Here is a 23,791-nt window from a genome sequence, read left to right as displayed (position 1 = left end):
AAAAGTGAAAAAATGTTAATGCCTGTTTGAGAAAAGTGTATAAAGTGTGTAGTGAGGGGTTTTACAGCCTTAAAACGTCTATAATAATTGTAAAAAATAACGCTGACTACTTTGCGGATTTCGCCTATTGCAGGCTATTTTTAGAACGTAACTCCCGCGATAAACGAGGGACCACTGTATATGAAAGGTTTATCTTTGACCCGTTGTGTGACTGTCATGCCCAGTTGCGCTGTTTGCGCTTGTGATGGAGGGCTGTATGTGGGGTTAATCTACTGTCTCGTGTCGTTTCTCAGATCAGTTGTTGGTTTGGTTTTGTGGTATGCAGGAGATCACTTGACCGAGGGTCTATACGTTCAGATAATAATTTAAAAAATACTGTCATCACTCTTTACTCTTAGTCAGTCTCTTACAACAGTGTAGCCTAAATACACAAGCTTTCTAGGAGCGCACCCAATTCATTACGCATGCTCAGAGGCATGTACCCTCCGGTGCGCACTTTTTTTTGGGGGGGGGGGGACCCCGCCCCTAAACTCATCCCCCTTAATATTTTTTTTCTGGCGCCGGGCCTGGTCAGGCATCCTCTCACTTTCCAAGAGTTTATGAAACAATCTTGTAAAAAGTCCACTGCCTTCTCTTCTAAACAGTCCCATGCCTCCACTGCTATGTCAATAAATGTGTCACAGTAAAAACAGACGCTTTGATAATGATATTTTGGTTTAGTGACAAGAAAAGGAGAGAGAGATAGCATTTGAAGTGTACATATTTACTCGAGGTATAGTAAGTGTGACCGAATGGCGCCCTCTATAGGCTTTAGGGCACTTTTAAGCCGTTTGGTTAAAGCCTTGTGGCCCTCGCGGCGTCCCGTACATTACGGCCTGGGCGTCGTCAGCGTGAAACAAACAAACAAGCAAACTGCGTCGTTAACGGAGTTCTGAGGCCTTTAAACTTAATAAAAATGCACTCGGTAGCTTTGGACAGCAACGGCTCGCCCAAGAAACGTGCGTTATCTCGAGGAATGAGCGAGGATGAGTCACTCCGAAGTATAATAAAGGAGGTGAGCAGCGCTCTCCCGAGATATTTGCTAAAGCTAACATATGGTCGTGATTCTCTGTTGGGTTTTACTTTTTGTGTGTTTGTGTATTTAGAGTTAGGTTGTCCTGTTATCTGTTTTTCTTTAAACGCCCCAGCTGACCAGGCAGGCTTCTTTTCTTCAGACTCTTTCGTTTCAGTTCTCTTCATCATTAGCTTCTCTTTTAAAGGTGTGTTTAAAGCCAGTTAGTGTGGTTTCTGCCTGAATGTGTCAAAGTACTGACAGAATTAAAGATTGCAAGATCTCTCCAACATTAGGACTCTGTTGATGTCAGTCGTGTCATGAGCCACTATTATTATTTTTAAATTCATTTTTTAAGAGTATCTCTTCATATCCTTCTAACAGACATTGTGTGTTGATTTGGGGATTCACATTGTAAAGTATGAATCCAGCACAGATTAAGTCTCCTCTGATCTGTTTAGCCAGAAGAACAACTTCCACTGAGGATGAATTTGTGCTTTTGTTGATCATCTTGACCAGAATTCCTCGTAAATTTGTACAGTCCTAAAAATTGTTGGTTTTAATGAGTATATTAATCAGTTTTGCTGAGTGTGCAAATCAGGATTGGCTGGTTGGATTAATTATTCCAATTTTGAACATCAGAGCTGCCATTGACCTTCATGTTGTCATTGTTGGCTTTGCGGGTACTCCCATTTGTTCAGGGCCACCACACCAAATCCAGCACAGATCCACCTTGGGATTTCGCACAGGTTTTATGCTGGATTTTATACCTGGAGAAACACATGCAGCCCCTGGTCTTCTGAAGAGGTCACCCACCCGAGTACTAACCAGGACCCACTCTAAGTTCTGAGATCTGATGAGTTCAGGATTATGCAGAGCAGACTGGCTGCCACCAGTGAGCTTTATGCAGTCATACATATTGTAACCTTAACCCTTGCCCTAACATGCCTGTCTTAAATAAAAATTGGGGTGGAGGGTGTCAGTCGTCTGCTCCAAAGTGGAAGTACTATGGAAAGAAATTGTTCAAAGAATGGTCAAAAAATATGTTGTTGTTCATTTGGCTGGTCCCGGTTTTTGTCCGGGTCGCCACAGCAGATACAGCCCGATCCGCATTGGGAATTGGCACAAGCTATACGCCGGATGCTCTTCCTGACGCAACTCCAGTTTTACCTGGAGAAACACACACAGCTGCTGGTGTTCCAGAGAGGTCTCCCATCCAAGTACGAACCAGATCCTGCTCTGCTTAGCTTCTGAGATCTGACGGGATCAGGCTGACACGGAGCAGACCAACTGCGGTCAAAAAATATGTATTACATGAAAAATATAACTTACAAACATGTACAGTGATTTGTGGGTAATTTTGATAGTCACAAATTGTTCTATTCCATACACAAATACCGAGCAATACTATGCACACACAAAAAAATGCACACGTCACAGTCTGAATAAAAATTACTTTTTATTTTTGAGTCAAGATTTTTGTTAACCTTAACCCAAATGCTCATTTTCACTTTCAAAAAGCTTCTTGTGCATTCAGACATAAAAAAAAACTAAAAATAAATTGAGACATTCTGCTGCATTGACGTACACATTGTTTAATGTGTGGGTTGTGTGATAAGTAAGTACAAGGTCAATATTTCAGCCACTGGCCAAGGTCATCAACTCTAAGGCTGAGAGTTTGTTGCATTGTTTGTTTTACTGTTCTCTGATAACAGTGAATTAACATTAGTTTAACTGCTACAACCAGTTGCTGAGATCATTTTATCAGATGTTAGACCCAGTATATTTTACGAAGGTCCAAGCAGTTAGTGTGCTTGTTTTCAGAGCAGAAGTTTTGTAGTTTGCAGTTCAACATGCAGAGAATGTCTCTCCTTCCTCTCTGTCTTTCCACGGTCGTGTCTAAGATACTCTTAGGCTTCTTAAAAGTCCTCCTCCCTCCTCTTCACAGTTTCTCATCTTAGGAGCTCTCTTAAGGCCTAAGATGTTTTGTGAATATCTTTTACCTACTAAGGGAAAATTCTATGAATTCTTAGAATGACGTGACTAAGAACTACTTTTAGCCTTAGGATGTTTTGTGAATATGGGCTCTGCAGTCTAAACCAGCTTTGTTTTAAGCAACAAGTCAGTGACGTGTTGTGTGTCTGTATTAGACTGAGAATTCCTCCAGGCGTCTGACCAGAAGCGACAGCCGAACAGACTCCCTGAAGAGGAGGTCAGACAGTCAGGTAGGAATTGGAGATGAACTGAAACAATCAGCCAAGAATAATAAAATCCACTTGCACACCTCAATTCAGTACACCATTCTTGTAACAAATGGCTGTGAAATTTTATTAACAACAACAATAATAATAAATTGGCTGGAACTCATAATCATTGGTTGAATGTCAGAAAATAATGAACTCCAAATGAATAGATGGTCTATTACAGTTTTCCCAGAGCGTATACAGTGTTTTATTTTATCGTGCCAATATTCCAAAAGCCCAAAGATACTCAATTCACAACAATGTAAAATGCAATAAATTGTCACACAGGAGAAGAAAATGAATATTCTAGTTAATTCCCATATGGATCTGCATTTTGATTTGGCACAAGTTTTACATCAGATGCCTTTCCTGATTGCAGACCTACATGGAAAGTGGAACGGGTGATCTTGAACTGGGGACCTTGCACCACTGTCCTGTCTTATAATGTGGTAGAATTGTAATAACAGTATAATTCAAGTCTTGGAGCATGTAATGGTGCCACATTCACCATACTACAGAACCACTGCCTACATATTGTATTACTTTACTTCTAATTAGGAATAAACTGAAGTTTTTAAGTTTTCGTAAAGTTTGTTGCAAACTATAGTGGGAAAATGTAATGGATTTTGGAAGAGATTGTGATCCTGATTCATTATTTGGCATGATTGAAAGATAGGATGAAAATGGATATTTGGTCTTAAATAAGAAAAGTACCATTCTATACCTAAACAATTTACAGTATATCAACGGGATGTCTGAAAAATGTCAGAGAATGATATATATATATATATATATATATATATATATATATATATATATATATATATATATATATATATATATATATATATATATATATATATATATATATATATATATATTATGCTGAACACAAGAACCCTTCCTTGTTAAGTGTTTGTTAATCATTATAACCAGCAAGAGGTTTTTGTGGACTTTCTGCACCAATGAGCAGTCAGTTCGACTTCCTGTAACCTTGAGTGCCTGCAGTAAATAGGAGAAAAGTTTTCCTACCTCTGTGTTCTGATGGCATGCCACACAGTCACATTGTTTCCTGAACCAGCCACATCAAACCCTTAAAACAAAAGGCCTTTTGGAACATGTTTAAGTTCATGCTTTGCTTTAATGTATTCATAAAGGCTCAAGTACTATTTAACATTCATGTTTAACTTGGTTGTTTTTTTTTGTTTTGTTTTTTTATTTCAGCAATCGGACCAGGATCTCCTTGTGGGCCTCCCAGATGTGGTTTGTGCTTTTATCATATAAGTGTTTAAAAGATCCAGTCATGCTATGTTTAATGACCAGTTGTGATGAGATGAATCTTACATGTTTCATGGTTATGAATGAGGTCATTCACTGATGGGTGCCCAGTAGAACTTGATAAAAATCCGCACACCCACTAAATGGCTGTTGTTTTTCTGAAGTTGCCCACATTGACTTGTGCTTGCATTTGGGGTGTAGTTGGAGCTGCAGGCCAACTACGACGAAGTGGTGCAGGAGTTGCGTGGGGTGGAGATCGAGCGAGAGGCTCTGTTGTTTCAAGTGGACGTCTTGCAGGACACACTGGTGGGTGTGGAGGAGCTCCTGGCAGAGGCCCAAAGAGAAGCTGGACGGGCTAGTTTGGTATGTAGTGGCTTCACTACAGCTGAAACATCAACGCACTCTAACTGAGGATCATCCGTGTGTTTATTTCTTTTATACTTCGATTTTTTTAAAACCTATTTTGTAAGTGAAGAATGTTAATTTGTAGGAGTTGGAACAAGAGAGAGAAGCCAAGAAGAAACTGGAGAATGTGGTGTACTCGCTGATGCAAGAGGTGGAGCGATTAAAAGAGGTAATGTGACAGCTGAAAGAACATTTAATGTCAGAGCCTCAAACATCTGGAATTTCTGTGTGAGGAAAATTTTGATACTTGTATCATTCTGAGTGTGATGAATAGCATACAAATATTGAATGTTTATAAGTTCAATGGTATGAATATTTCATGAGGTGAAAGCTGGAACATTCCCTTTCACCAAATTAAATATTCATTCCACTGAAATAATAATAATAAAAAATTATTTGTTTTATATAACGGCTAACATAGGTCCTTGTCATTTGATATTTTATTAATTTATAAACAACAGAAAATGAACTTACATTTGGTATTCCACTAGTGCTTAACAGTCCAACACAAACTTTAAATAGGAGTCCAAAATTGTGACGATGCAGTCTGTGATGCCGTGCACTTGACTTTGTGTACTTCCAAAAAAAAAAAAAGGACCCACTCAGCCGTTACATAAAATTGGTTTGCCTGTTTTCAGGTTAAGCTGAACTTCTGTTTTTCTGTGCTAGCTTGTGATAAATGTTGTTAGACTCCATGTAACAACTTAACAATTAGTGTAAATGGACTGCATTTATATAGCGCTTTGCCATCTGCATCAGACGCTCAAAGCGCTTTGCAATTAATGCCTCACATTCACCCCAATGTGAGGGTGCTGCCATATAAGGTACTCACTACACACCAGGGACAACTTGCGAATTAATGACCTTGCCCAAGGGCCCTTAGTGATTTTTCCGTTCAGGCTTGGATTTGAAACGAGGACCCTCTGGTCTCAAGCCCAACACTTAACCGCTAGACCACCTCTCCTAGTCTTCAATATAGTCATGTTGCTTTACAAAATCATTGTCTTTGATGGTCACAAGACAGCTGGTGTTTCCCTTCAGTTTATAACCGGTAACCATCTTTTGTCTAGTGCTGTTAACTGATGTAACATGAGAGAATTATGATCATAGTTAAGTGCTGCCTTGTGAATTGTAGATCTTTTCCTGGTGTCATTGTGTTTATAGATCCTTCCAAGCAATGCTGCAGTAAAGCAGCTGTACAGCACTGCAGTCATTTATGTAAGCTGAAAACTAAGGGGGGAACTGTGTTTTTAGTCATGAAAGAACATTGGCTTTTATTGTAAAGGGTGGTTTCTGCTGTGACGAACTCTAAACCATAAGGTCAGCTGTTGATCGTCTCATTCAACGTCTTCATCGGCTATTCTGTTGATCTTATTTTTTGATTGTATTGTTATGCTGCGTTCACACCGGGCGTGACACGAGCGACTGCAGCCACAGGTTGCCATGTAATTCCTATGTAATGACACGTTTTGGCACCAAACCGCGCAGCGCGACGCGATGGACGCGAGTGAAGCGATTTTGAGCGTTTTGCTAGTTTGTAGCGCAATATTGCGTCACGTCGTGTTGTCCTCCTCCCACAAGTTGAAAAATCTGAACTTTTTCGTCTCTTCGCACCGCGATGACCAATCAGGGACTGGATATGTAGTGACGTGGAGATGTGTGGAGTTTGACTGAAGATGTAAACATGTCCTGTCTCTGGTAGCAGCCTGTGAGCAGGACTTATGTCTCTTTTGTCCTTTATTTCACAATTATGAGAGAGTTTTTGGAGCGAGCAGCAGCACCACAGCTGGGGGATCGGAGTTTCTTTTTCTTTTTATTTTACGTGCGCGTGCGAGGGAATCGTCCATGGAGATTATTTTACTTATTAACTACACAGATGTATAATAAAGCAAATAGTGACTGGTTTCTAAAGACAATTATGACAGAGTTTTTTTTGGGAAAGAGCAAGGAGAAGCCTCACAGCAAGCCACGGAGTTTCTTTCTTTCTTTTTTTTTTTTTTTTTTTTTTTTTTTTTTTTTACGTGCGCGAGCGAGCGAATCGTCTGTGTGGAGAATATTTTATTAATTAACTACACAGATGTATAATAAAACAAATGGTGACTGGTTTCTAAACACAATTATGACAGAGTTTTGGGGGGAAGAGCCAGCTGCAGCAACCAGAGGAGTTTCTGTTTTTTTTTTTTTTTTTTTTAATTGTTACATGTGCGCGTGTGAACGGGATAGTTGGTCCTCAAACTGGGTCCCGCAGAGGCGGAAGGACCGCTGAAAGCGGCCGTCATCCAGACGCATCTCCTGCAGCAAATAATGATACTCTTTGTACTGGGAGCTTTTCACAACAACTCGTTCCGTGTGATCAAGGTCCGTCATGACTTGACGCCGAGCGGAATTGAAGCTCCTCCTATTTGATGATGCACCGGGGCGAATTTTCACAGCGAAAGTCCACCCAAGCAGAGCGACACACCGGGTGAAGGACGCGCGTCCGTCGCCACGCGACCCCCGCGAATTTGTAGCGTGTGAACGCGGCATTAGGGTCATTATTTCATATTGGCTTTGTCATGACTGTTTTTTTTTTTCTGTTGTATGAATAACGATACTGTAAAGTGTGTGTCATGCAGTGGGAATTTATTTCTTGTACATTTTAGGTACACAGTATATTCAAACTTTAGTTACTGGTAAATGTGAATTTTACCTCACGTTAGTTGATAGAACCTGTTTAAACATTTGGACCATAGACTCAGTATAGTATACATAGTATTTTTCTACCACTTGTCACATTTTAAAACAAGTTCTTGCTAGCGTTAGCAATAACGTTCATCAGATCTTCCAAGAATTTGCGATGCCACTATTTCAGCAGTTAATTCAACAAAGAATTCAACCAAAATACATGTATAACTCCACATCAGAAAATGTTGGGATGATAATGAAAATGTAAATAAAGACAAAATGCAGTGATCCTTACATTTACTGTAACTTCTGTTTCATTGCAGACAGTATGATGGTAAGACGTAATTTAAGTCCAAGACACATTCAGTGATTCGGAAATGTTTCCGTGTCTATCCCTTGACTTGTCTCAAGAAAACTGTCTGGGGAAAAAGCAGAAATTACTGCTTAAATTGAAAATAAATTATCCTGTCCCAACTTTTTTTGGAATCTGTTTCACATCTTAAATGCAGGAATGGATGTATATTAGAACATGAAATGAAGTTGATTACAGAAAGTTGAAAGTAGTTGTAAAACAGCTAACTGATCACCTGCAGAGGAATGGTCTATTTGAAGAGTTTCAGTCAGGTTTTAGAATTCATCATAGTACAGAAACAGCATTAGTGAAGGTTACAAATGATCTTCTTATGGCTTCGGACAGTGGACTTATCTCTGTGCTTGTTCTGTTGGACCTCAGTGCTGCTTTTGATACTGTTGACCATAAAATTTTATTACAGAGATTAGAGCATGTCATAGGTATTAAAGGCATTGCGCTGCGGTGGTTTGAATCATATTTGTCTAATAGATTACAGTTTGTTCATGTAAATGGGGAATCTTCTTCACAGACTAAAGTTAATTATGGAGTTCCACAAGGTTCTGTGCTAGGACCAATTTTATTCACTTTATACATGCTTCCCTTGGGCAGTATTATTAGACGGTATTGCTTAAATTTTCATTGTTACGCAGATGATACCCAGCTTTATCTATCCATGAAGCCAGAGGATACGCACCAATTAGCTAAACTGCAGGATTGTCTTACAGACATAAAGACATGGATGACCTCTAATTTCCTGCTTTTAAACTCAGATAAAACTGAAGTTATTGTACTTGGCCCCACAAATCTTAGAAGCATGGTGTCTAACCAGATCGTTACTCTGGATGGCATTTCCCTGATCTCTAGTAATACTGTGAGAAATCTTGGAGTTATTTTTGATCAGGATATGTCATTCAAAGCGCATATTAAACAAATATGTAGGACTGCCTTTTTGCATTTACGCAATATCTCTAAAATCAGAAAGGTCTTGTCTCAGAGTGATGCTGAAAAACTAATTCATGCATTTGTTTCCTCTAGGCTGGACTATTGTAATTCATTATTATCAGGTTGTCCTAAAAGTTCCCTAAAAAGCCTTCAGTTGGTTCAGAATGCTGCAGCTAGAGTACTGACGGGGACTAGCAGGAGAGAGCATATCTCACCCGTGTTGGCCTCCCTTCATTGGCTTCCTGTTAATGCTAGAATAGAATTTAAAATTCTTCTTCTTACTTATAAGGTTTTGAATAATCAGGTCCCATCTTATCTTAGGGACCTCATAGTACCATATTACCCCATTAGAGCGCTTCGCTCTCAGACTGCGGGCTTACTTGTAGTTCCTAGGGTTTGTAAGAGTAGAATGGGAGGCAGAGCCTTCAGCTTTCAGGCTCCTCTCCTGTGGAACCAGCTCCCAATTCAGATCAGGGAGACAGATACCCTCTCTACTTTTAAGATTAGGCTTAAAACTTTCCTTTTCGCTAAGGCTTATAGTTAGGGCTGGATCGGGTGACCCTGGACCATCCCTTGGTTATGTTGCTTTAGACGTAGACTGTGTTTCATAATTATTGTATGGCCTTGCCTTGCAATGTGGAGCGCCTTGGGGCAACTGTTTGTTGTGATTTGGCGCTATACAAGAAAAAAGTTGATTGATTGATAATCCGGTCCCTGTACGACCGCAGCAGGAGCTTGGTTCGCATTGCCGGTAGTAAGTCAAACCTGTTTCCAGTGCACGTTGGCCTCCGCCAGGGCTGCCCTTTGTCACCGGTTCTGTTCATTATTTTTATGGACAGAATTTCTAGGCGCAGCCAGGGTGTAGAGGGGGTCTGGTTTGGGAACCACAGAATCTCGTCTCTGCTGTTTGCGGACGATGTGGTTCTGTTGGCTTCGTCAGATCAGGACCTTCAGCGTGCACTGGGGCGGTTTGCAGCCGAGTGTGAAGCGTCCGGGATGAAAATCAGCACCTCCAAATCCGAGGCCATGGTTCTCGACCGGAAAAAGGTGCTTTGCCCTCTTCAGGTCGGTGGAGTGTCCTTGCCTCAAGTGGAGGAGTTTAAGTATCTCGGGGTCTTGTTCACGAGTGAGGGACAGATGGAGCGTGAGATCGATAGACGGATCGGTGCAGCATCTGCAGTGATGCGGTCGCTGTATCGGACCGTCGTGGTGAAGAGAGAACTGAGTAGGGGGGCAAAGCTCTCGATTTACCGATCAAGCTACATTCCGATCCTCACCTATGGTCATGAGATTTGGCTCATGACCGAAAGAATGAGATCGCGAGTACAAGCGGCCGAGATGAGTTTCCTCCGCATTGTGGCTGGGCGCTCCCTTAGAGATAGGGTGAGGAGCTCGGTCACTCGGGAGGAGCTCGGAGTTGAGCCGCTGCTCCTCCACGTTGAAAGGAGTCAGTTGAGGTGGCTCGGGCATCTTTTCCGGATGCCCCCTGGACACCTCGCTGGAGAGGTGTTCCGGGCACGTCCCACTGGGAGGAGGCCCCGGGGAAGACCCAGGACACGCTGGAGGGACTACATCTCTCGGCTGGCTTGGGAACGCCTTGGGGTTCCCCCGGAGGAGCTGGAGGAGGTGTGTGTGGATCGGGAGTTCTGGGCGGCTTTGCTTGAGCTGCTGCCCCCGCGACCCGACTCTGGATAAAGTGGAAGAAAATGGATGGATGTCTGCAGTTAAATAGAAGTCAAAGTAAATGTCTGCGGTTTCTTTTTATTTGCATTTTCCATGTTGGCCCAACTTTTTTCTGATTTGGGTTGTACATACTGAGACACTGTGGCTATATCTCACACGCACAGATACATTGGTTGCATTCATTGTTGAAACCCTGACATTGCACATTTCTGCAGGGACTGATTTATACATGATGAGCTGATGTTCACAGATGCTGGTCCAGAGTTTGAGGTATTGTTATATAGAAACATGTAATTTACTTTTGTTTTGCAGGAGAGGAACACCAGCCCATCTGCTGCAGTGAACACGCTTTCTACAGAGAATGGAAGTGAGGTCCAGGATATGAGACAGCACCACCGATTGAAAAACAGCTCAAAGGAGTTGACTAAAGTTTCACACAAACAAGAAAAGGATTCTTCTTTGTGTGAAGCTTGCAGCAGTAGAATATGTGAAACTTCAGAGGACATTCCACCTGATGAAGAGAGCATCCTCATGAAGCTTCAAAAGATGATCAGTAAGCCCATGGCCCACATTCCTTCTCTTTCACTGGATGAACCGGATCACCAAGACGGGGTCCTCAGGAGGCCTTACGATGAGGATGGTCGGGATCAGTCTCCTGATAGGAACGACTCTGACAGCATAAGTACCTATGAAGATGCATCAGCTGACACTCCAGAGCAACAAAGGCTGTTTCCAGGTGCTGCAGAAGCTCTGGAGCTGTCTGATGATTCGGCCACTTCAGAAGGAAATCGAGCTGAGAACAGCCAGGCCAGTGAGGGTGAACCCCGCAATCCTGATGCGTGCATTGTGTCTTAAGCCTGTCTGCCACGCCGTTTATCCACAAGTGGGTATGAGGTTGGTGGTAATTATTGATCGATTTAGTCAGACTCTCATACTTCCAGTTTAACCACTTATGATATTTATTTATATTCCCGAAATAATTCAAGGCCAACAGTGATGCTCAGCGTTGTTGGAATACACTGTAGTAGGGTAAAGTGAATGGTCTACATATCTCTTGGTTTTTAACTTTACAAAGAAAGAAGCTCAGGTTCTTGGTGGTTTACAAGCTGGAGTTCTACTGATGATACTCTTTATTTTCCAATTAGTTCTAACTAATTTCTAAAACCACATCAGAGGAATCGCAAGGGTGATTATGTCTTAATTTCATTTTATATACGTAAATAGAAAATACTCGGTGCTGTTTTGACCGTTTGCCTTTTTGAATGTCAGAGTTCTCAAACTGCTGGAGCAAAAACCAATTTGCTGGTATAGAAACATCTGTGGGCGCCCCAATTATTTAAGAAGGGTCTCGGTTCTTCAAAGAATTTAGAGAACTTTAAGTCATGAAAGAAGGTCGTTAGTGTGTTGTCTGGCATGCATGTAGAGCTCATGGTAAAGGCTATTTTTGGTCATGTTTGACAAATTTTTAGTCATCGACAGCTCAGATACTCTTAAGCACAGAGATTTAATTTGTGGTGCGCTAGATATTTTACGTATGGGAATAATGTGCCATGTGTTTACTGCCTCACTGATCTTTACATGAATATTTTTACCTTTGGGTCCAACTCTCTTCCTGTTTTGAGGGTTTTGGGAAGTGGCTTGGCCACATTTGCACTTTTTGAAATTCCTGCTTTAAAGCGTAATTTACTGAAGCTACACCGAAAGCAACATTACTTTTTTGTTATCAGACATGTTGGAAAGAAATGAGCTGAGCTGGTGCAGGATGTGTTTTCGCTGGCCAGAAATATGTTTGCACATTTGGAGTGGAACTTGCTGAAATTTATTTGATTGCTGTACACTTAGATTTAGTCATATGTTTTTTTGTTTTTTAAATGATGATGCATTTCTTTTTTTATGCTTGATAAATGAACAGGCTCTGTTGTCTCAATGTGATAGTGTGCATGGGTGCCAAGAATGTTTTTGTTTTGTTTTTTTTTTGTTTTTTAAATCCTCACATTGCACATGAAACACATTTATTTATAATATGGCATGTAGCGCTTTTTACACATATATTCAATAATGCAGTTATACAAGTCAACATGATTTTGATGTCTAAAAAGGATTTTTTTTTTTTTTTCTTCATTTAGTTTTGAATCTTGCAACAAACAAATAAATGGCGGGGGATGTCTTAATAGTGCCACATGCATCTTTTATACAAAGAAAGTCACAGTTTTGTCAGTTGTTTATGTATCATTTTATGATATGCTGTTTGCATAGAAATCATGCTGTTGGTTTAAGTACCCTTTCATAATTTGTAGGCTGGTGTATTTCTCAGTCTTCTTTCTGGCTGGGTCACATGCTGTCATTTGATGTGCTGGCTGCAGAGCATGTCGGAGTCATAAAATGCTAGTGTGATTTTTTTTTTTTTTTTTTTTTTTTTCTTCAGGAAATGACTCCATAGGTTACTGTAGTAATTTCTTAAATGTCTGAGTGTTAACGTTCATTTGCATCCAGTGACGTGTAACATTTCTGGTAAAACTCACATTCACTGGTTGTTTTATCTGTTTTATTGTAAAGATTTGTTTTTTGTTTTGTTTTTAAAGAATTACACATTTCCTGCCAGATCAGATTAATTTAGTTTATTTCATTCTGTTTAAATCTTTGATTATACATTGTTAGGGTTTCTTCACTGCAGCAGTTTCTCTTCATACTGCAGAATTATTTTTCCCCTCTTGTAATTTGAAGTTAAGGATTGAAATATTTTTTTAACTTGCCCCAGACTTTATTTTCAGATGCATATGAGATTTTATGATGTATGTAAAATTACATTCCAGCCATATCAAAATAAAATGTGTGAACACTACTAATGCTTAGTATTTGTTTCATGTAAACTCCCTCATTAAGCAGGAGAGTGCAGTAATAATACAGCTAGAATATATCAGTGATCTACAGAAAAAAGCTTGAACAAATATAGGAACTAGGGGTCGAAGAATTACACAGAGGTGAAAATGTTTTTACCCCATAACTCCAGAACATTCTGTCATAGTACAAACTATATCTTTTTGGAATTATGATCAGGCAAATAATGAAGTATAGTTTTCAACATGATTGGAGCATTTCTACATTTTGACCTCTGTAATTCTTCATTGACCCCGAGATGGCTACAGCTGCCATCCTGGGATAGCTATCATACATTTTTGAGTAGGCCATGGTACACTGAGGCTGGATTCTAAGTGTCATTTTGTCACTTAAGTGGTACCGAAAACCTGCTTGGCCCATGGATTAATAGAGGCACAGGGATAGTGATCCTAGTAATTTGGAAAAACAGCCAGGCTACGCTTTTATAAATTATTGCTTTTAAATCTTTTTTATTTTTAAATATGTTCTGCATTTTTATTTTCATTTGATAGAAATGATAGGCCCTGTATAAAGAAGCTTTGTGGCATAATCTGCTAATGCATCCTACAATAACAGTCCAACAGATTTTCCACTGTAGATGATTATTTTTGGTAATCAGTTCAAATGGCACATGCATTACATAAGCACCCACTGAAGTACTAGGTGTACTGTTAGGAAATAGTACAGTACATATATTTAAATTGTGTAGTATTTGTTACAACATATAGCAAACTACATTAATCCTGTTTAAAGAGACTAGCTAGCAGATTAAACTAAGCAGAAAATCAGTAATTGTGGACCAAAGAGTGACCACTGCTTGCTGCAAATATTCACAGCACTGGATGTTTTTCAACATTTTTTTTTTTTTTTTTTTTTTTTTTTTTTTTTTTATGTTACAACCTTATTCCGAAATGGATGAAATTCATTTGTTGTTCTCAAAATTCTATACACAACACCCAATAATGACAATTTTTTTTTTTTTTTTTTTTTTTTTTTTTTTTTTGCAAATTTATTAAAAAAAAAAAAAAAAAGCAATCCTGTACGTTAAGTATTCATGCCCTGTGCCATGAAGCTAAAAATTGAGCTCAGGTGCATCCTGTTTCCACTGATCATCCTTGAGATGTTTCTACATCTTAACTGGAGTTCACCTGTGGTAAATTCAGTTGATTGGACATGATTTGTTAAAGCACACACCTGTATACATATAAGGTCCCACAGTTGACAGTGCATGTCAAAGCACAAACCAAGCATGAAGTCAAAGGAATTGTCAGTCGACCTCCGAGACAGGACTGTCTTGAGGCACAAATCTGGGAAAGAGTACAGAAACATTTCTGCTGCTTTGAAGGTCCCAATGAACACATAAATGGAAGAAGTTAGCATCCACCATGACTCTTCCTAGAGCTGGCCGCCAGTCTGAACTAAGCAATTTGGGGAGAAAGGCCTTAGTCAGGGAGGTGACCAAGAACCTGCTGGTCACTCTGTTAGAGCTCCAGCATCCCTCAGTGGAGAGAGAAATATTTTCCAGAAGGTCAACCATCTCTGCAGCAATCCACCAATCAGGCCTGCATGGTTAAAGGAACATGGCAGCCCACCTAGAGTTTGCCAAATGGTACCCGATGGACTCAGACCATGAGAAAATTCTCAAGCTGATGAAACAAAGATTGAACTCTTTCATGTGAATGCCATGTGTCATGTTTGGAGGAAACCAGGCACCATCCCTACAGTGAAGCATGGTGGTGGCAGCATTATGCTGTGGGGATGTTTTTCAGTGGCAGGAACTGGGAGACTAGTCAGGATTGAGGGAAAGATGAATGCAAAAATCTACAGAGACATCCTGGATGAAAACCTGCTCCAGAGCGCTCTTGACCTCAGACTGGGGCAACGGGTCATCTTTCAGCAGGGCAATGACCATAAACACACGGCCAAAATATCAAAGGAGTGGTTTCAGGACAACTATGTGAATGTCCTTGAGTGGCCCAGCCAGAGCCCAGACCTGAATCCGATTGAACATCTCTGGAGAGATCTGAAAATGGCTGTGCACCGATGCTCCCCATCCAACCTGATGGAACTTCTGAGGTGTTGCAAAGAGGAATGGGCAAAACTGCCTAAAGATAGGTGCTCTAAGCTTATGACATCATATTCAAAAAGACTTGAGGCTGTAATGGCTCCCAAAGGTGCATCAACAAAGTATTGACCAAAGGGTGTGAATGCATGTGATTGCTTTGTTTGTTTGTTTTTTAAATAAATTAGCAAAAATAAAAAAAAAGTCATGTTGTCATTATGGGGAATTGTGAGTAGACTTTTGAGAGAAAAAAGGGAATTCACTCCACTGGAATAAGGCTGTAACATAAAATGTTGAAAAAAGTGAAGCACTGTGAATACTTTACAGATGCACTGTACCTCTTTAGGCTCAGCAAAACAATATCAGAACAGGCCTTTTTCTTTCTTGAGGTTGAGTTGTTTCCAGTTTGGCAAAGCAGCAAATTCATCTTTGGTGATTCCAAGCAGGTTACAAAAGTCACCATCAGACAGGTATTTCTGAAAAACAGTTAAATTGTGAGGTACACATCATTGTTTATGGAGTGGTGAAAGTAAAATTCACATACTCTCCAGGGATGTGCTCATTAAGAGATGCACATGTGTGGGGCGATGGCATGATGAGGAAGAATGGCCAGTTCCTTTCCTCCTTACCTTATACCTTCCCCAACCATTAATCAGGTACCCTTTTACATGTGGGTGGACAGCAGTAAGGGCCCCTTTGCACCAGAGGTGATTGCTCTAAGACTGCAAGGGAAGCTCAGCGTCCCCTAATATGTCAAAAAATAAGTGATCAAATATACCAGGTCTATTAGATAATAAACCGACCCTTTTATTTATTTTTTTTAACTATATGGATTTGAATGACGTGAGATTACACCAATCATGCTTGAACCCTCGTTCGCATGCGTGAGTTTTTTCACGCGTGTCGGTGACGTCATTTCCCTGTGGGCAGGCCTTGAGTGAGATGTGGTCCCGCCCTCTCGGCTGAATTCCTTTGTTTCACATGCTGCTCGAGACGGCACGCGTTGCTTTATCAAAATTTTTTCTGGACCTGTGAGGAATATCCGAGTGGACACTATTCGAGAAATTAAGCTGGTTTTCGGTGAAAAGTTTAATGGCTGATGAGAGATTATGGGGTGTTTCTGTCGGTGTAAGGTGTAAAGCAATAGCCCCCAGTGCAATGTTTGTGCATTGCTATGCACACAGACTGACTCTGGTTCTGTCTCAGGGGGCTAAATGCTTATCTGAGTGCAGAATATTTTTTGCATCACTCTGGGTTTGCCACATTTTTCTCAAAATCCACAAAGAGGATGTCTTTTCTTGAGTCTGCAGGCTGCTCAAGGTTGCCCAAAAATGCTCCTACTCGATGGAATTTCACATCACGGATAGTGAGCACTGTGGCAAACAATTATGATGCCCTCCTGCAAACTTTTGAGATGATCATTGCACATAAGTCCATGGATGATGACACATTAGACTGTGCCAAAGGCCTTCTGATGAAACTGGAGGATTTTGAGTTTGTGTTCATGTTGTACACATATGAACAAATCTTCTCTGAGACTGATGTGGTGTCTGACATTGTCCAGCAGAGAGCTATGGATGTTCTGTACTGCAAGAAAAGAACTGAGTCTCTTCTTGCTTTTGTCAAAGAGAAGAGGTCAGAGGGGGCTTTCCAAGCTGTTTATGCCAAAGCAGCAGATCTCACATCAGACCCACAAACTGAGCCCATGAGAAAACGTCGTCTGTCACAACTACAGGATCCCAAGGAGCGCTACAGAAATCTGTACATGGCCATCCTAGACAATCTCACAGAGCAGCTACCTCAGCGTTTTGCAAATTTGGAAAGTCTGCGCTTCTTGGAATTGGTCAATCCAGGGACATTTGATGAGATGAGACAAGTGTTTCCAGAGGAGGCATTTCAGAGTGTCCTGAAAAGTTTTGGCCAGTTCTTTGATTCAGGGAGACTGAGGTCTGAACTTCAAGTCCTATATTCAAACCAGGACTTGCAGGGCAACAGGGGAAAGCTATGTGATTTCTTGCTGTTTCTGAAAGACATGGAGTTGGACAGTGCAATGCCTCAGGTGTACAAACTATTGTCATTAGTGGCAACAATTGGAGCTACATCTGCAGGTGTAGAGAGGAGCTTCTCCTGTTTAAAGCGGCTCAAGTCTTACACCCACAACACCATGGGCCAAGGCCATTTAAGCAGCCTAGCTCTGTTGGCCATTGAGAGGACACTAGTCAAGTCCCTGGAAAAGACGCCTTGTTGGTACGACAGGGTCACAGATCATTTTCTTGAAAAGGAACGGAGGGTAGAATTTACGTATAAATAAACCGACACATTTTATGATGTAGGCCGAAATTGAGCTTCCCCTCCTTGAAAGACCAGCATCTGCCACTGCTTTGCACATAATAAGATTGAGGAAGAATGAAGGTCGAAGAGTCGAATGTCACTCATGGAAAATCGGAGCCGCACTCAAAAGCCTGGTACAGCAGTCGCCACATCCATTCGGGTACAGCACATGCACTCTATATTTGCATGCCGCTCACGCCAGAAACCCATTGCAACGGCGGGCAAGATGAGGTTGCACTGCCATGTGATCATGTTCGTAGCATTCGCGTGACGTGTCGTACATGTTTCAAAAAAGCTGGGACAGTGGTATGTTTATCTGATACGCAGGATGGAACGTAGATGATGAACTTGTACTCTGGTCAGGGCTTTGATGTGAATACAATATAGGGCCAAGCATTCTGTGGCATAGAGGAGACAGGGACGGACAGCAGCCTTGTAGACTTTCACTTTCTGATGCGACCAATGTCGTGGTAATTCCAAAGGCACTTTTTCAGGGAACCAAAAGCTTTTGCAGGTGACAATATTCTATAGCAGAGTTAGTACTGGTCACTGTACTGCCAAGATAAGTAACGGCTTTGCTTGTTTTCAGGGGTTCTCTGTGTAATGTCACTAATTGCGACTCACTAGTCCTGTTGAAGAAATCTATAGGGGGTTGATAGAGCAGTTGTGTCTTCGATATGTTAATTTTTAGGTCAAACATGACTGCTGCATAGGTGAACCGATGCACAATGTGTTGTATATCCTCAAGATTATTTGCAACAAGTGGCAAGTCATCAGAATAAAGGAGCTCCCTGATGCACAAATCCTTGGTTTTGGTGGTAACACAAAGAGGATGTTGGGAAAGTGTAGTGACACGGACCCACAACAGGGGGCGTAAATGAACGGACAATAGAGGAAGTTAAATGTGAACACTTTACTGTTGTGGATGTCACAACCACACACAGCAGATTATAGAATAAATACAAGTCAATGAATGAAGGTGTCGTGTGGGCAGGCTCGACGATAGGAGACATCCGTCTGGAGATGAACCGGAACCACACGATTTCCACCGCCACCGAACCCGAAGGATACTGGAGCCGCCAAGTCCCGAAGTTCCCAGGTGGCCACCGTCTCAGCGTGTCGGATCTGGTACTGCTGGCGGAGAACAAAGACAGTCAAGTGTGGGTGTGTATACACCCCGTAACAATAACGGTGGGAATTCCACCTCCACCTCTACACACACTCGTGCAGCGTCTGAGTACCACTTATCTGGTGGGAAGAAGGACGAAACAGTCGCAACCCACGCCGGTCCTCTGGGTAGACAGCTGCAACACAATAGCTCTTAGAATCAATCAATATAGTACGCAGGCAGAGAAAGTTACCTCTCAAAGAAGTACGATATCTCGGCGACATGGTGGAGGTGTCATCCTGCTTTTATCCAGGGTGAAGTGCAGATGATCGGTGACAGCTGTCATAGTTGATGAGTGACAGCTGTCACCTCGGCTGTTCCTGTAAGGCGGCAGCGCCCCCTCGTGCCTGAAGCCCGCACTTCAGGCAGGGCGCCCTCTGGTGGTGGGCCAGCAGTACCTCCTCTTCTGGCGGCCCACACAACAGGACCCCCCCCCCCTCAACGGGCACCTCCTGGCGCCCGACCAGGCTTGTCCGGGTGGCGTCGGTAGAAATCGACCAGGAGGGCCGGGTCCAGGATGAAGCTCCTCTTCACCCAGGAGCGTTCTTCGGGTCCATACCCCTCCCAGTCCACCAAATATTGGAAGCCCCAGCCCATTCGACGGACATCCAAGAGCCGGCGTACTGTCCAAGCTGGCTCCCCGTCGATGATACGGGCAGGAGGCGGCGCCGGACCGGGAGTACAGAGGGGTGAGGTGTGATGCGGTTTCAACCAAGGCACATGAAAGACTGGATGGATCCGCAGTGAGGCCGGGAGTTGGAGCCTCAATGCGGTGGGACTGAGGACCTTGAGGATCCGGAAAGGCCCTATGTAGCGGTCCTTTAATTTGGGGGAAGCCACCTGGAGAGGTATGTCCCGTGTGGATAGCCATACCTCCTGCCCGGGCTGATATGCGGGAGCCGGGTACCGTCGACGGTCTGCATGGGCCTTTGCCCTCGTCCGGGCCCTCAACAAGGCCGAACGGGCGGTGCGCCACACCCGACGGCATCTCCGCAGGTGGGCCTGGACCGAGGGCACACCGACCTCTCCCTCCACCACAGGAAACAAAGGGGGCTGGTACCCCAGACACACCTCGAACGGGGAGAAGCCGGTGGCAGAGGACACTTGGCTGTTATGCGCGTACTCGATCCAGGCCAGGTGTTCACTCCAAGCCGTCGGGTGTGCGGATGTAGTACATCGCAGGGCCTGCTCCAGCTCTTGATTGGCCCGTTCAGCCTGTCCGTTAGTCTGAGGGTGATACCCAGACGAGAGGCTCACGGTGGCCCCCAGTTCCCAGCAGAAACTTCTCCAAACCTGCGAGGAAAACTGGGGACCGCGATCCGAGACGATGTCTGTTGGTATCCCATGCAGACGGACGACATGGTGGACCAGGAGATCCGCTGTCTCCTGGGCTGACGGGAGCTTCGGGAGGGCCACGAAGTGGGCCGCCTTGGAGAACCGGTCCACTATCGTGAGGATGGTGGTGTGCCCCCGGGACGGCGGGAGGCCCGTGACGAAATCCAGACCAATGTGAGACCAGGGGCAATGAGGCACAGGAAGCGGCTGAAGAAGTCCCTGTGCCTTTTGGTGGTCCGCCTTGCCCCTGGCGCAGGTGGTGCAGGCCTGGATGTAAGCCCGGACGTCAGCCTCCAGAGACGCCCACCAGAAGCGCTGCCGGACCACTGCCACGGTCCTACGCACCCCTGGGTGGCAGGAGAGCTTGGACCCGTGACAGAAGTCCAGGACGGCAGCCCTGGCTTCTGGTGGGACGTATAGTCTGTTCTTCGGCCCTGTTCCGGGATCCGGGCTCCGTGCCAGGGCCTCCCGGACGGTCTTCTCCACGTCCCAGGTAAGGGTAGCCACGATAGTGGACTCCGGTACGATGGGTTCCGGTGGATCCGACAGCTCGGTCTTGACTTCATGTTCATGCACCCGGGACAAGGCATCCGACCTCTGGTTTTTGGTCCCGGGGCGGTAGGTGATCCGGAAGTCAAAACGGCCGAAGAACAGTGACCAGCGGGCTTGCCTGGGGTTCAGTCGCTTGGCGGTCCTGATATACTCCAGGTTCCGGTGGTCAGTAAAGACCGTAAAAGGCACTGACGCCCCCTCCAGCAGGTGTCTCCACTCCTCAAGAGCCTCTTTCACCGCAAGGAGCTCTCGATTGCCCACGTCATAGTTCCGCTCTGCTGGGTTCAACCTGCGGGAGAAATAGGCACACGGGTGAAGAACCTTATCGGTCTCTCCACTCTGGGATAGCACGGCTCCTATCCCTGAGTCAGAGGCGTCCACTTCAACCACAAACTGGCGACTGGGATCGGGCTGCACCAAGACGGGTGCAGTCGAGAAGCGCTGTTTCAACTCCCTGAACGCGGCATCGCACCGATCCGACCAGGTGAAGGGAACTTTTGGTGAGGTCAGGGCTGTCAGGGGGCTAACTACCTGACTATACCCCTTAATGAACCTCCTGTAAAAATTTGCGAAGCCGAGGAACTGTTGCAGCTTCCTCCAGCTCGTAGGTTGGGGCCAGTCTCTCACCGCCGCGACCTTGGCCGGATCCGGGGCGACAGAGTTGGAGGAGATGATAAACCCCAGGAAGGACAAAGAGATGCGGTGAAACTCACACTTCTCGCCCTTCACAAACAGCCGGTTCTCCAACAACCGCTGCAGGACCTGACGTACATGCCGTACATGAGTCTCAGGGTCCAGAGAAAAAATGAGTATATCGTCCAGATACACGAAGACGAATCGGTGCAGGAAGTCCCGCAAGACGTCATTTACCAAAGCTTGGAACGTCGCGGGGGCGTTAGTGAGGCAGAACGGCATGACCAGGTACTCAAAATGACCTAACGGGGTGTTGAATGCCGTCTTCCACTCGTCTCCCTTCCGGACCCGAACTAGGTGATATGCGTTCCTAAGATCCAGCTTTGTGAATATTTTGGCTCCATGCAGGGGGGTGAACACCGAATCCAACAAAGGCAACGGGTATCGGTTGCGAACCGTGATCTCGTTCAGCCCCCGATAATCAATGCATGGACGAAGACCGCCATCTTTCTTGCCCACAAAAAAGAAACCTGCTCCCATCGGGGAGGTGGAGTTCCGGATCAGCCCGGCAGCTAAGGAGTTCCGGATGTAGGTCTCCATCGATTCGCGCTCAGGTCGTGAGAGGTTGTACAGCCTGCTGGACGGGAACTCCACGCCTGGAATCAAATCGATGGCGCAATCGTACGGACGGTGCGGGGGAAGGGTGAGTGCCCGATCCTTGCTGAAAACGTCAGCAAGATCGTGGTACTCAACCGGCATCGCCGACAGATTGGGAGGGACTTTAACCTGCTCCTTAGCCTGGGAACCGGGGGGGACCGAGGATCCTAAACACACCCGATGGCAGGTCTCGCTCCACTGTACCACCACCCCGGACGGCCAATCAATCCGGGGATTGTGTTTTAGCATCCACGGGAAGCCCAAAATCACGCGGGAGGCAGAAGGAGTCACAAAAAACTCGATCTCCTCCCGATGATTCCCAGACACCACCAGAGTTACAGGTGGTGTCTTGTGCATGATTAAAGGGAGAAGGTGCCATCTAGTGCCCGCACCTGTAATGGCGAAGGAAGCGCCACCAGAGGGAGCCCTACCTCCCTTGCCCATCTGCTGTCTAGCAGATTCCCTTCGGACCCCGTGTCCACCAGTGCTGGGGCTTGAAGGGTTAAATGCCCGCTCAGGATTGTGACTGGGAGTCGTGTGGCGATATGTGTGTGTCCCACGTGAATGTTATGACCCCCCCTTAGCCCAGTCTCTAAGGGCGGGTGTTGTCGTGGCCGTTTGGGGCAGTTTTTCTGCATGTGCTCTTTTGAGCTTCAAATAAAACACTCCCCGTGGACCAGCCTCCTCATTCTGTCAGCTGTTCTCATTTTGGCCCTGTGAGTTTCCCTAGCAACATCAGCAGGGGGAGCTGTTGCCCCATGGAGCGCTGCGGCTGTGGAGCGTGGGGAGGGCGGAACCTTTTTGAACCCGGAAGGGAGAGGGACGGCACGTGCCCGGCCACGTCCTTCGCCTCGCTCCCGACGCCGTTCCTCTAACCGATTGTCTAACCGTATAACGAGAACGATAAGCCCATCTAAATCCCGCGGTTCTTCCTTAGCTGCCAGGTGCTCCTTCAGGACCGACGACAGTCCGTTTACGAAGGCGGTGCAGAGCGCAACATTATTCCAGCCGGACCTCGCAGCCGCGATGCGGAAGTCGACTGCATATTCGGCTGCGCGCCGGCGCCCCTGTCGCATTGACAGCAGCACTGTTGAAGCGGTCTCTCCTCTGTTAGGGTGATCAAACACTGTTCTGAACTCCCTCACAAACCCAGTATACGTATGAAGGAGCCGTGAATTTTGCTCCCAAAGCGCCGTAGCCCAAGCGCGTGCCTCTCCTCGAAGCAGATTAATTACATAAGCTACTTTACTAGCATCAGACGCGTACATGACGGGACGTTGTGCAAAGACGAGCGAACATTGCATGAGAAAGTCCGCGCACGTCTCCACACAACCTCCGTACGGCTCTGGGGGGCTTATGTATGCTTCAGGGGATGGTGGGAGGGGTTGTTGAACGACCACTGGAACATTCATTTCTTGCACAGGGTCGGCAGGAGGAGGAGCTGCCGCAGCGCCCTGAGCGCTCGCCGCAACCTGTGCGGAGAGAGCCTCCACCCTGCGGTTCAGGAGGATGTTTTGCTCGGTCATCTGATCCAACCGAGCAGTAAAGGCGGTGAGGA

The 23,791-nt window shown here is 44.6% G+C and overlaps 2 protein-coding genes across 2 annotated transcripts in view; one reads left to right on the top strand and one right to left on the bottom strand.

The window, feature by feature from the left end:
* Positions 1-854: 854 nt before the first annotated feature.
* On the top strand, positions 855-12,976 carry si:ch1073-456m8.1. Its single transcript, XM_034166844.1, has 7 exons — positions 855-1,054; positions 3,202-3,276; positions 4,519-4,557; positions 4,774-4,935; positions 5,063-5,146; positions 10,931-12,013; positions 12,056-12,976. The coding sequence occupies exons 1-6, from the start codon at positions 956-958 to the stop codon at positions 11,471-11,473; spliced, it is 1,002 nt and encodes a 333-aa protein (XP_034022735.1). The 5' UTR covers positions 855-955; the 3' UTR covers positions 11,474-12,013; positions 12,056-12,976.
* A 2,742-nt stretch (positions 12,977-15,718) lies between these two features.
* Positions 15,719-23,791, bottom strand: part of avil (advillin) — a 41,045-nt gene continuing 32,972 nt past the window's right edge. Inside the window, exon 21 of the mRNA XM_034166840.1 lies at positions 15,719-16,033. Within this exon, the coding sequence (XP_034022731.1) occupies positions 15,920-16,033 (114 nt within the window). The 3' untranslated portion in view covers positions 15,719-15,919. The remainder of the gene's footprint in view (positions 16,034-23,791) is intronic.

Source organism: Thalassophryne amazonica, chromosome 3, assembly GCF_902500255.1.
Source record: "Thalassophryne amazonica chromosome 3, fThaAma1.1, whole genome shotgun sequence".
Classification (NCBI taxonomy): Eukaryota; Metazoa; Chordata; class Actinopteri; order Batrachoidiformes; family Batrachoididae; genus Thalassophryne; species Thalassophryne amazonica.
The sequence above is the reverse complement of the archived record's forward strand: the minus strand, read 5'-3'. Positions and strand labels throughout refer to the sequence as shown.